General features: G+C 42.1%; 1 protein-coding gene across 1 annotated transcript in view; it reads left to right on the top strand.

Moving 5' to 3' along the window:
* Window positions 1–14455, top strand: part of ELAC2 (elaC ribonuclease Z 2) — a 246750-nt gene that overhangs the window by 159240 nt on the left and 73055 nt on the right. Inside the window, exon 15 of the mRNA XM_053710440.1 lies at window positions 12126–12247. Within this exon, the coding sequence (XP_053566415.1) occupies window positions 12126–12247 (122 nt within the window). The remainder of the gene's footprint in view (window positions 1–12125; window positions 12248–14455) is intronic.

The following is a 14455-nucleotide window of genomic DNA, read 5'->3' as shown; positions in this document are numbered from 1 at the left end:
GGCGGAGGATCACTCCTGCCACTTGTCTGCAATCCACATCCCAGGAGTAGAAAATTGGGAAGCGGATTTTCTGAGTCGTCAGACCTTCCATCCGGGGGAGTGGGAACTCCATCCGGAAATCTTTGGCCAAATAACTCAATTATGGGGCATTCCAGACATGGATCTGATGGCCTCTCGTCAGAACTTCAAGGTTCCTTGTTACGGGTCCAGGTCCAGGGATCCCAAGGCGACTCTAGTGGATGCACTAGTAACGCCTTGGACCTTCAACCTAGCTTATGTATTCCCTCCGTTTCCTCTCATTCCCAGGCTGGTAGCCAGGATCAATCAGGAGAGGGCTTCGGTGATCTTGATAGCTCCTGCGTGGCCACGCAGGACTTGGTACGCAGACCTGGTGAATATGTCATCGGCTCCACCATGGAAGCTACCTTTGAGACAGGACCTTCTTGTTCAAGGTCCATTCGAACATCCGAATCTGGTTTCCCTCCAACTGACTGCTTGGAGATTGAACGCTTGATTTTATCAAAGCGTGGGTTTTCAGATTCTGTCATAGATACTCTTATTCAGGCTAGAAAGCCTGTAACTAGGAAAATTTACCATAAAATATGGAAAAAATATATCTGTTGGTGTGAATCTAAAGGATTCCCATGGAACAAGATAAAAATTCCTAAGATTCTATCCTTTCTACAAGAAGGTTTGGAGAAAGGATTATCTGCAAGTTCTCTGAAGGGACAGATCTCTGCTTTATCTGTTTTACTTCACAAAAAGCTGGCAGCTGTGCCAGATGTTCAAGCCTTTGTTCAGGCTCTGGTTAGAATCAAGCCTGTTTACAGACCTTTGACTCCTCCTTGGAGTCTAAATTTAGTTCTTTCAGTTCTTCAAGGGGTTCCGTTTGAACCCTTACATTCTGTAGATATTAAGTTACTATCTTGGAAAGTTTTGTTTTTGGTTGCAATTTCTTCTGCTAGAAGAGTTTCAGAGTTATCTGCTCTGCAGTGTTCTCCTCCTTATCTGGTGTTCCATGCAGATAAGGTGGTTTTGCGTACTAAGCCTGGTTTTCTTCCGAAAGTTGTTTCTAACAAAAATATTAACCAGGAGATAGTTGTGCCTTCTTTGTGTCCGAATCCAGTTTCAAAGAAGGAACGTTTGTTACACAATTTGGATGTAGTTCGTGCTCTAAAATTCTATTTAGAGGCTACAAAGGATTTCAGACAAACATCTTCTTTGTTTGTTGTTTATTCTGGTAAAAGGAGAGGTCAAAAAGCAACTTCTACCTCTTTCTTTTTGGCTTAAAAGCATCATCCGATTGGCTTATGAGACTGCCGGACGGCAGCCTCCTGAAAGAATCACAGCTCATTCCACTAGGGCTGTGGCTTCCACATGGGCCTTCAAGAACGAGGCTTCTGTTGACCAGATATGTAAGGCAGCGACTTGGTCTTCACTGCACACTTTTGCCAAATTTTACAAATTTGATACTTTTGCTTCTTCGGAGGCTATTTTTGGGAGAAAGGTTTTGCAAGCCGTGGTGCCTTCCATTTAGGTGACCTGATTTGCTCCCTCCCTTCATCCGTGTCCTAAAGCTTTGTTATTGGTTCCCACAAGTAAGGATGACGCCGTGGACCGGACACACCTATGTTGGAGAAAACAGAATTTATGCTTGCCTGATAAATTGCTTTCTCCAACGGTGTGTCCGGTCCACGGCCCGCCCTGGTTTTTTAATCAGGTCTGATGAATTATTTTCTCTAACTACAGTCACCACGGTATCATATGATTTCTCCTATGCAAATATTCCTCCTTTACGTCGGTCGAATGACTGGGGAAGGCGGAGCCTAGGAGGGATCATGTGACCAGCTTTGCTGGGCTCTTTGCCATTTCCTGTTGGGGAAGAGAATATCCCACAAGTAAGGATGACGCCGTGGACCGGACACACCGTTGGAGAAAGCAATTTATCAGGCAAGCATAAATTCTGTTATCCACAGTCATTCAGCTGGAAATTTTGCTGCACTGTGTCAGAGTATAAGTTACTCACTCGGTGTTAATAGTGTACACAAAGCCCATTCATTTATCGTAAATAGGTGTGTAAGGCTCCGTGAAGCCGTATTTCAGTTAAGCTAGAAGTTATTGAATATCATTAAATTGTTAACACAGTTACGATTATTTCTAACCGAGTCCCACACACTATAAGTTTTGAAGCAGGTTTGCTTAGTAGGAGATATCTGCTACATGAATAGTAGGCGTTAGCAAATTGGTTTAGCACAGATTTTATCAAATAGTGAATTAAATAGTTAGATGACTACAGTAAATATCGGTAGCCTAAGGCTATCTAAAAACACACAGGAGCTCCTAGGACTCCTCACCATTGCCCTATCGTCCTAGGACTCCTCACCATTGCCCTATCGTCCTAGGACTCCTCACCATTGCCCTATCGTCCTAGGACTCCTCACCATTGCCCTATCGTCCTAGGACTCCTCACCATTGCCCTATCGTCCTAGGACTCCTCACCATTGCCCTATCGTCCTAGGACTCCTCACCATTGCCCTATCGTCCTAGGACTCCTCACCATTGCCCTATCGTCCTAGGACTCCTCACCATTGCCCTATCGTCCTAGGACTCCTCACCATTGCCCTATCGTCCTAGGACTCCTCACCATTGCCCTATCGTCCTAGGACTCCTCACCATTGCCCTATCGTCCCTAAACTTAGGGACGATAGGGCAATGGTGAGGAGTCCTAGGAGCTCTTGTGTGTTTTTAGATAGCCTTAGGCTACCGATATTTACTGTAGTCGTCTAACTATTTAATTCACTATTTGATAAAATCTGTGCTAAACCAATTTGCTAACGCCTACTATTCATGTAGCAGATATCTCCTACTAAGCAAACCTGCTTCAAAACTTATAGTGTGTGGGACTCGGTTAGAAATAATCGTAACTGTGTTAACAATTTAATGATATTCAATAACTTCTAGCTTAACTGAAATACGGCTTCACGGAGCCTTACACACCTATTTACGATAAATGAATGGGCTTTGTGTACACTATTAACACCAAGTGAGTAACTTATACTCTGACACAGTGCAGCAAAATTTCCAGCTGAATGACTGTGGATACAAACGTCTTTCACACAGAGACGTGTATAAATACAATCTATATAGTTCTTGCTCTGGTGGTTGGGTATGAATGAATGACTATGTGTGTGGAATATTTAACTAAGTACAATTATTGAATACAGATAACGGCGGTATTATAACTCACTGGTTTTGCTATATAACCAATCTTTGTAATGTTATCCAATCTGATATGCACCGGACAACACACATCACTGAATAACACACCATTACCGTACAAGTAATCAAACGGAGTGAGGTGTGTAACAATATATTCTATATGGATTTTATTCCGGTAACAAGGAATGAGTGTGCCCTATCAAATTAGCTGTGAGGTTGTAATTCAAACTAAGTCCAACTACTGAATAATGATTTCGGCTGTAATTTGACTCACAGGTTATGGAACTGAACCAATCACTCAGTCGTTGTTCATATTTATGATGTGTAGTGATTAACATATTTTACGATAAACGAACATTAATTGTACTCTTTACGTTACTGCAGCACACGGCCAATACTGAGTAGCAAGCACCTTATCAAAGGTATCATTTACTACAACATAGTTAGTATTTAATTACCGTATTTAGCCAGAAGGTATTAACGGTTCAGGTGAGGTAACTAATGGCGCATTTTCTTGCAGCCTCTAATTAAAGTTTTATCTAATATCAGTGGTTTTTGTATAACCACAAGAAACCTAGCATTGTGATTTAATTAAATGCTACTTCATCCTGTTGATGAATAATTAAAGTACATTAAATGCACTGAACACCCCAATAAACGGGTGAGTTTATTTTAACACAGTTCTAATTATCATCTTAATTCACACACACAAGAAATCTATCATGAATCAGAGATATTGAGCTCTCTAGTGAGTTTATAACAATTTAGTCTCTGTTTAAAGGGACACTCAGGCTTTATTAAATTTTCATGATTCAGATAGAGCATGCCATTTTAAACAACGTTCCAATTTACTTCCATTAAAAAAAATGTGCAGTCTTTTATATTTACACTTTTTTGAGTCACCAGCTCCTACTGAGCATGTGCAAGAACTCAGACTATACGTATATGCATTTGTGATTGGCTGATTGCTATCACATGGTACAGGGGGAGTGGAAATATACATAACTTTAAAATGTTTTAGAAAAGAATCTACTACTCATTTGAAATTCAGAGTAAATGCTATTGTATTGTCTTGTTATCTTGCATTTGTTGATTATGCAAATCTGCTGTGTTTACTGGTCCTTTAAGCAACAGCTATTTCAGCAGCTCTGATAATATCTGCAAGCAGTGTCATTGTTTTGTTGTATATACAATTATATTTAGGAGATACCTACTGATAAGTTATAACGTCATCTACTTAATTGCCATAATATATTTTTGCACAAGGTATTCCATTGGACACCAATTTATATGCACTGGATAGCGCATTATAATACTGTGGAATAATAACTATAGGGCAATTTCTCCTACATTGGTGTATCCGGTCCACGGCTTCATCCTTACTTGTGGGATATTCTCATTCCCTACAGGAAGTGGCAAAGAGAGCACACAGCAGAGCTGTCCATATAGCTCCCCTCAGGCTCCGCCCCCCCCCCAGTCATTCTCTTTGCCGCTCTAACTAGTAGCATCTCCACGGGGGTGGTAAAGAGTATGTGCTGTTAGTTGTATTTTTTTATTTCTTCTATCAAGAGTTTTATTTTAAAATAGTGCCGGCTTGTACTATTTACTCTGCAGCAGAAAGTGATGAAGATTTCTGCTAAGAGGAATATGATTTTAGCACCAGTAACTAAAATCCATGGCTGTTCCCACGCAGGACTGTTGAAACATCAGTTGGGGGGAACAGTTTGCAGGCTTAAAGGGACAGTCTAGTCCAAAAAATACTTTCATGATTCAGATAGGGCATGTAATTTTAAACAATTTTCCAATTTACTTTTATCACCAATTTGTCTTTGTTCTCTTGGTATTCTTAGTTGAAAGCTTAACCTAGGAGGTTCATATGCTAATTTCTTAGACCTTGAAGTCCGCCTCTTAAGAATGCATTTTAACAGCTTTTTCACCACTAGAGGGTGTTAGTTCATGTTTTTCATATAGATAACACTGTGCTCGTGTACGTGAAGTTACCTGGGAGCCATCACTGATTGGCTAAACTGCAAGTCTGTCAAAGAACTGAAATAAAGGGGCAGTCTGCAGAGGCTTAGATATAAGATAATCATAGAGGTAAAACATATATAAATATAACTGTGTTGGTTATGCAAAACTAAGGAATGGGTAAAAAAAAGGGATTATCTATCTTTTAAAACAATAACAATTCTGGTGTAGACTGTCCCTTTAACTGCTTCAGGTATGATCAGTCATTTTTCTAACAAGACCATGTAATGCTAGAAGACTGTCAGAAATTCCCTCTGGGATAGGTAAGCCATTTTTCTTAGACTCTGTATAAAAAATGATGGCTTACATTAAGGGCTCTATGCTGGTTGACTCTAATTGTGGGCTTAATCGATTGCTTTTTAGCATGTTTTTGGCTATAAATAAGGTGTTTTTTCAAACTTTAAAACACTTTTGGGGTTTAATTTGCGCCTGGCACTTGGTTAGACACCTAATCTAGTCAGAAAGGCCCCTCCACTCTAGAATGAAGAGGGAGGAGGCCTCATTTTCGCGCCTCAATTGCGCAGTGTTTTTTGACTAGGCAGTTCATGTAGCTTCACGTGGGGAGTCCAGAGGCTCAGAAAAGGACTCCAGAGAGGCTTATTTGCTACCAAAATAATCCCTAAGGAAGGTAAAGGCCACAGTGGAAGCTGTGGCAGGGGACTGTGCTGTGTTAACCGGTTAATAACTGTTATTAGCTCCGGTTTGGGCATTAAGGGGTTAATTGGTCTGAAAACTTGTGTGCAATCTTTTCGAAGCATTAAGACACTGGTGAAATTTTCATTAAAATCGGATGTTTATTTGATGGTTTTTTGATGTTTCAGTAATAAAGTGTGCACTTTTATTATTTAAAGAGACAGTAACGTTTTTGTCAAAAATATTTTTTATTGCATTGAAGTTCTGTTTATGTCTGTCAAACATGTCTGAACCTTCAGATAGCCTATGTTCTGTATGCTCAAAGTCCAAGGTGGTTCCCCCATTAAATTTGTGTGAAGTGTGCCATAGCGTCCAAGCAGCTTAAGGACCATACAATCACACTTAAAAATATAGCCCAAGATGATTCTTTAGCTGAAGGTAGTGAAGATAGCTCGCTATCCTCTCCTTCTGTGTCAATACCAGCTATGCCCGCGCAAGCGTTGCCCAGTACATCTAGCGCACCAATTGTGATTACTATGCAACAGTTAGCGGCAGTAATGGATAATTCTCTTTCAGCATTTTTATCTAAACTGCCAGCTTTTCCTAGGAAGCGTGACTGCTCAGTTTTAAACACAGAAAATGAGCAAGCTGACGCAGAGGATAATTTATCTGTAGTGCCCTCACATCAATCTGACTTGGCGGTGAGGGAGGGCCTGTCTGAGGGAGAAATTTCTGACACAGGGAAAGTTTCTCAGCAGGCAGAGCCTGATGCCATAGCATTTAAATTTAAGCTAGAACACCTCCGCGCCCTACTTAAGGAGGTCCTAGCTACACTTGATTGTGATCCTTTAGTGATCCCAGAAAATTTGTGTAAAATGGACAAATTCTTAGCGGTCCCAGTACACACTGATGCGTTTCCAATACCTAAGAGGGTGGCGGATATCGTGACTAAGGAGGGGGAGAAGCCAGGTGTTCCCTTTGTTCCCCCTCCTATATTTAAGAAAATGTTCCCAATTGTTGACCCTAGAAGGGACGCATGGCAGATGGTCCCTAAGGTAGAGGGGGCAGTTTCAACGCTAGCTAAGCGCACAACTATACCAATAGAAGACAGTTGCGCTTTTTAAGATCCGATGGATAAAAAATTAGAAGGTTTACTTAAGAAAATTTTTGTTCAACAAGGTTTTCTTCTACAACCAATTTCTTGCATTATTCCTGTAACCACTGCAGCTGCTTTTTGGTTTGAGGAATTAGAAAACTCCCTCCAGAAGGAGACTTCTTATGATGAAGTCATGGATAGAATTCACGCCCTCAAGTTGGCTAGTTCTTTCATTACAGATGCCGCTATGCAGTTAGCTAAATTAGCGGCGAAAAATTCCGGCTTCGCAATAGTAGCGCGTAGAGCACTTTGGCTAAAATCGTGGTCGGCGGATGTGTCGTCCAAAACAAAATTGCTTAATATTCCTTTCAAGGGTAAGACCCTATTTGGGCCAGAGTTGAAAGAAATTATTTCAGATATCACTGGGGGAAAGGGCCATGCTCTCCCACAGGATAGACCTTTCAAAGCTAAAAACAAGTCTAATTTTCGTTCCTTTCGCAATTTCAGGAACGGACCGACTTCTACCTCTACAGCCACTAGGCAAGAGGGTAACACACCCCAGCCCAAACCGGCATGGAAACCAATGCAAGGCTGGAACAAGGGTAAACAGGCCAAAAAGCCTGCTGCTGCTACCAAGACAGCATGAAGGGGTAGCCCCCGATCCGGAACAGGATCTAGTAGGGGGCAGACTTTCTCTCTTTGCTCAGGCCTGGGCGAGAGATGTTCCGGACCCCTGGGCACTAGAAATTGTCTCTCAGGGGTATCTTCTAGAATTCAAGGACCTTCCTCCAAGGGGAAGGTTCCACATGTCTCGCTTATCTTTAGACCAGATAAACAGACAGGCATTCTTATATTGCGTAGAAGACCTTTTAAAAATGGGAGTAATACACCCAGTTCCAACAGCAGAACAAGGACTGGGATTTTACTCAAACCTGTTTGTAGTTCCCAAAAAGGAAGGAACTTTCAGGCCAATTCTGGACTTAAAGATCCTAAACAAATTCATCAGAGTTCCATCATTCAAAATGGAAACCATTCGGACAATTTTACCAATGATCCAGGAGGGTCAATATATGACTACCGTGGACTTAAAGGATGCGTACCTGCATATTCCTATCCACAAAGATCACCATCAGTTCCTGAGGTTCGCCTTTCTGGACAAGCATTACCAGTTTGTGGCTCTTCCCTTCGGATTGGCCACTGCTCCCAGAATTTTCACAAAGGTGATAGGGTCTCTTCTAGCGGTGCTAAGGCCAAGGGGCATTGCAGTAGCACCTTACCTAGACGACATTCTAATACAAGCGTCGTCCTTTCACAAAGCAAAGGCCCATACAGACATTGTTCTAGCCTTTCTAAGGTCCCACGGGTGGAAGGTGAACATAGAAAAAAGTTCTCTGTCCCCGTTCACAAGGGTTCCCTTCCTGGGAACAATAATAGACTCAGTAGAAATGAAGATCTTTCTGACAGAGGCCAGGAAGTTAAAACTTCTGAACACTTGTCAATCCATTCCTCAACCCTCCATAGCTCAGTGCATGGAGGTAATAGGACTCATGGTTGCAGCAATGGACGTGGTTCCATTTGCTCGAATTCATTTAAGACCATTGCAACTGTGCATGCTCAAACAGTGGAATGGGGATTATGCAGATTTGTCTCCCCAGATTCAAATGGACCAGAAAACCAGAGACTCAATCCTCTGGTGGTTGTCTCTAGATCACCTGTCTCAGGGAATGAGTTTCCGCAGACCGGAGTGGATCATTGTCACGACCGACGCCAGCCTCCTAGGCTGGGGCGCAGTCTGGGAGTCCCTGAAGGCTCAGGGTCTATGGTCTCGGGAAGAATCTCTTCTCCCGATAAACATTTTGGAATTGAGAGCGATATTCAATGCGCTCCAGGCATGGCCTCAACTAGCGGAGGCCAAATTCATCAGATTTCAGTCGGACAACATGACGACTGTGGCGTACATCAATCATTAGGGGGGAACAAAGAGTTCCCTGGCGATGAGAGAGGTATCCAAAATCATCAAATGGGCAGAGGATCACTCTTGCCATCTATCAGCAATTCACATCCCAGGAGTGGACAACTGGGAAGCGGATTACCTGAGTCGTCAGACTTTCCATCCGGGGGAGTGGGAACTTCACCCGGAGGTTTTTGCCCAGTTAACCCAACTATGGGGCATTCCAGATCTGGATCTGATGGCATCACGTCAGAACTCCAAAGTTCCACGTTACGGGTCCAGGTCCAGGGATCCCAAGGCGACATTGGTAGATGCCTTAGTAGCGCCTTGGTCGTTCAATCTAGCTTATGTCTTTCCACCGTTTCCTTCTCCCCCGGCTAGTAGCCAGGATCAAACAGGAGAAGGCTTCGGTAATTCTGATAGCTCCTGCGTGGCCACGCAGGACTTGGTATGCAGACCTGGTGAATATGTCATCGGTTCCACCATGGAAGCTACCTTTGAGGCAGGACCTTCTAATTCAAGGTCCATTCGAACATCCAAACCTAGTTTCTCTGCAACTGACCGCTTGGAGATTGAACGCTTGATTCTAGCTAAGCGTGGGTTTTCGGAATCAGTTATAGATACCCTGATCCAGGCTAGAAAGCCTGTCACCAGGAGAATTTACCATAAGATATGGAGGAAATATCTTTGTTGGTGTGAATCCAAAGGTTACTCATGGGGTAAGATTAGGATTCCAAGGATTCTAGCCTTTCTCCAAGAAGGATTGGAGAAAGGTTTGTCAGCTAGTTCCTTAAAAGGACAGATTTCCGCTGTCTGTTTTGTTACACAAGCGTCTGGTAGCGATGCCAGATGTTCAGGCGTTTGTACAGGCTTTAGTCAGAATCAAGCCTGTCTATAGACTTGTGGCTCCTCCATGGAGTCTAAATTTAGTTCTTTCGGTTCTTCAAGGGGTTCCGTTTGAACCTCTACATTCCATAGATATCAAGTTACTATCTTGGAAAGTTTTGTTTTTGGTAGCTATTTCTTCTGCTAGAAGAGTTTCTGAATTGTCTGCTTTGCAGTGTAATTCACCTTACCTGGTGTTCCATGCAGATAAGGTTGTTTTACGTACCAAACCTGGTTTTCTTCCAAAAGTGCTTTTCAATAAGAATATTAACCAGGAGATAGTTGTTCCTTCTCTGTGTCCTAACCCAGTTTCTAACAAGGAACGTCTGTTGCACAATCTTGATGTGGTTTGAGCTTTAAAGTTCTATCTAAAAGCAACTAAAGACTTCAGACAAACATCGTCCTTGTTTGTCGTCTATTCTGGCAAGAGGAGAGGTCAAAAGGCGACTGCGACCTCTCTGTCCTTCTGGCTGAAAAGCATCATCCGGTTGGCTTATGAGACTGCTGGAAGGCAGCCCCCTGAACGAATTACAGCTCACTCTACTAGAGCTGTGGCTTCCACATGGGCTTTCAAGAATGAGGCTTCTGTTGAACAGATCTGTAGGGCAGCGACTTGGTCTTCTCTGCATACATTTGCCAAATTTTACAAATTCGATACTTTTGCTTCTTCGGAGGCTATTTTTGGGAGAAAGGTTTTACAAGCAGTGGTGCCTTCCGTTTAGGTTACCTGACTTGTTCCCTCCCTTCATCCGTGTCCTAAAGCTTTGGTATTTGTTCCCACAAGTAAGGATGAAGCCGTGGACCGGATACACCAATGTAGGAGAAAACAGAATTTATGTTTACCTGATAAATTTCTTTCTCCTACGGTGTATCCGGTCCACGGCCCACCCTGGCATTTTAGTCAGGCTTAAATTTATTTTTCTAAACTACAGTCACCACTGCACCCTATGGTTCTCCTTTTTCTCCTAACCGTCGGTCGAATGACTGGGGGGGCGGAGCCTGAGGGGAGCTATATGGACAGCTCTGCTGTGTGCTCTCTTTGCCACTTCCTGTAGGGATTGAGAATATCCCACAAGTAAGGATGAAGCCGTGGACCGGATACACCATAGGAGAAAGAAATTTATCAGGTAAACATAAATTCTGTTTTTTACTCAAACTGACACCAAATCACATAAGTGTCTTAAAGTGGTGGCTTTAACAAATAATTACCACAATAATTGGTTAGATCCATTTCATACAGTCGGTACCTAAGTGTGGTTTTAAATGTTTTCCTATTTTATTTGAACCCAATAAGTTATATTTTAATATTCCTATCATATCAGGTTTTCTCCCCATTTCATTTATTCCCTAGGGAATAATTAGTGATATTGACTTAGAATGTATTGATCCACTGACCTAGGAGTGCTATAAGTGTATACTTTCTCTCTCGTATTGCAATCAAGTTATTATACACAGCACCCGCACCTTGCCAAGTAAGTGGCGTATTAGTAGGTAAATAGGTCTTTCTGATTTAGTAGTGCCATTGGTTTCCTTTCAACTCTTACTGTATGTTGTTGTGTGTAACTTAAGATCTGTGTGATTGTTACCTGCCTGTAGTCCTACATCAACTGAGCTGTGTGTTACTGTATGTTGTGTGTAACTGAAGATCTGTGTGATTGTTACCTGCTTATAGTCCTACGTCTAATGAGCTGTGTGTTACTGTATGTTGTTGTGTGTAACTGAAGATCTGTGTGTTTGTTACCTGCCTGTAGTCCTACGTTGAATGAGGTGTGTGTTACTGTATATTGTGTAACTGTAGATCTGTGTGATTGTTACCTGCCTGTAGTCCTACGTCTAATGAGCTGTGTGTGTTACTGTATGTTGTGTGTAACTGAAGATCTGTGTGATTGTTACCTGCTTTTAGTCCTACGTCTAATGAGCTGTGTGTTACTGTATGTTATGTGTAACTGTAGATCTGTGTGATTGTTACCTGCCTGTAGTCCTACGTTTAATGAGCTGTGTGTTACTGTATGTTATGTGTAACTGTAGATCTGTGTGATTGTTACCTGCCTGTAGTCCTACGTTTAATGAGCTGTATGTTGTTGTGTGTAACTGTAGATCTGTGTGATTGTTACCTGCCTGTAGCCTTACGTCTAATGAGCTGTGTGTGTTACTGTATGTTGTTGTGTGTAACTGTAGATCTGTGTGATTGTTACCTGCCTATAGTCTTACGTCTAATGAGCTGTGTGTTACTGTATGTTATGTGTAACTGTAGATCTGTGTGATTGTTACCTGCCTGTAACATGTGTGATTATGCCGTGTTTGATTTTTCAGAGATGCTGTTGCAGAATACAACTCTGGGGAATTTGTGAGTGAAGCTATGGAGATGACCGGCTTCAAAGAGGCACTAAAGGAGTGCAAGCAAGTCTTGGCATTGGACAAAGACAAGTTAGAGGGTAACTAGAGATGTAGGGGAGTGACGTGTAATGTTAGCTTCTCCGCTTATATGATGCTGTGATAAAACATGACATTCTGTTTACTCAGGATTAGTAAAATCTACTGCTTAGGACTGTTTGAGAGCAACCACATGATAGGACTCCATAATATTTATTGTGTCTTAACCCCTAATACACTTTGTGGGTACACTTATAAGGAAAGGTAAGGATAATATTCATAACATGATCTAACATGCATTATAATAGCTCCTATGGAGATACCCTGTACTATGGCAGCTGCATAATCTAATCCAAATACAGGTACAAATCCCCAAATCCAGAATTCCAAACTTATTCTGAAATTAAAACTTTTTAATTAATATTGCTTTCCTAAGATATGGAGAGTCCACGACGTCATTCAATTGCTAGTGGGAATATCACTCCTGGCCAGCAGGAGGAGGCAAAGAGCACTACAGCAAAGCTTTTAAGAGTCACTCCCCTTCCCATAATCCCCAGTCATTCTCTCTGCCTCTGTCAATGGAGGAGGTGACGTTTGTTGTCTGAAGAAATGAATTCCTTTTTCGGGTACTTTTCCCTGCAAGCAAGGATTTGGGTTTAGCTGAGTCCACTTCAATCTCTTCAGTAGAGTAGTGGTGGCTTTTAAGCAGTTAGGAAACAAAGCAAGAACTACCTCACAACTTCCTAACACATTGCTGCCCATGGTATAGAAAGCCAGAGTTGGTTACTCTGTTCGTTCGTTCTTTCCAATGACACGATGAGTCAACAGTTGATCTAATTACTATTGGGAATATCACTCCTGCCCAGTAGGGGGCGGCAAAGAGCACCACAGCAAAGCTGTTAAATATCACCTCCCTTCCCTCTAACCCCAGTCATTCTCTTTGCCTACGTTAGAGCAAGGAAGTGGTAAAATTAGGTATTTAAAAAGATCTTCGATCAAGAGTTTTTTTGGTTTTTTTTTTAAACACAAGCTTGTGTTTGTTCTGCTAGGTTGTAGCCGTAGTCCACATCAGTCTCTTCAGTAGAGCAGTGGTGGCTTTCAAGCAATGGGAACTTGTGGGACATAATTCTCACTGTGCCTCCCTTGTATATAAAATGCTGCCTTAAAACGAAGCCTGAGTAAGATTACTCAGACTTTATCTTTTTTTCCACAGGTCCATGTGAGAGAGAGGACCTCTCAAACCTGGTGAGCTTCCTTACTGCAGGGCAGATTTCTAAAGGTAAGTGCTAAGTTTATTTTCTGGGGACACAGAATAATTGGCACTTTATTATATAATAAGGACACAAAAGATGACATTATCCTTGGGAGTCAGGATTACGTTATAAGGGCAGTTATGGCAGGCACTGCGGACGAGGAGATGTGGCTGATGTGTTGGGTGCGTTTTCACAACTCCCGACGGCTTTATTTTACAGTCATTTGCCGACCGGGAGGTTTAATTTTGATACGCCCACGATGGGCGGAGCTAACTACGCAGCAATGTTTGTGCGCTTTTTGTCTCCCTTCATTTCCGGTGTTACGAAGAGTGGTGACAAGCGGTTTAAAACTATTTCTCTGCTACATTATGGTGACGCAGCAGAACAGCCTCAGCTACGTTATTAAAGAGTATTAGATTGAGTCCCGACGTCTACTATCTGTGAAATATATACGATCCGGTGGCAGATAGGCACCTCAGCAAAACTTAGCTGAGGTGTGGAGATTATCTGCTGTTTGTTGTAAAAATTCTACATTTTTCTTGTAAAGCAAAATAAAAAGTTACATTTAACATTTAAAGACACAGTAACGTGTTGTTGTTTTTTTTTTGTTAGTAAATTTCAAGTTAAGTTATAGGTTTATCCAATTTTAATTTGCTCGAACTTTGAATAGATGGACCAAGAGGCCCTGCAAGACATTACATGTACTTTGTTTTGATGCTAATGTGGAACCACCAATCCCTTTCTGTTCCTCATGTGTTGAGAGAACTTTACAGTTCAGGGATAGACTTTTTTGAGCCAACATTGTCTGGGGCGGATGCTGTTCAGGAGCCTTCTGACAATGTTCAATATATGCCGCAGCTTTCTCCTCAAGTGTCCCAAAACTTACCGTCCATACAACCAGTGCCCTGCGCTTCATCCTCTACTCCATCTGGAGTTACCTAGGAAGACATCGCTTCCCTCATGTCCTCTGCGGTTTCTGATGCGTTGTCTGCTTTTCCCATGCTGCAGGGAAACCGC

This window comes from Bombina bombina, chromosome 1 (assembly GCF_027579735.1).
Source record: "Bombina bombina isolate aBomBom1 chromosome 1, aBomBom1.pri, whole genome shotgun sequence".
Lineage (NCBI taxonomy): Eukaryota > Metazoa > Chordata > Amphibia > Anura > Bombinatoridae > Bombina > Bombina bombina.
Note: the sequence above shows the minus strand (reverse complement) of the source record. Positions and strands in the feature narration are given on the sequence as shown.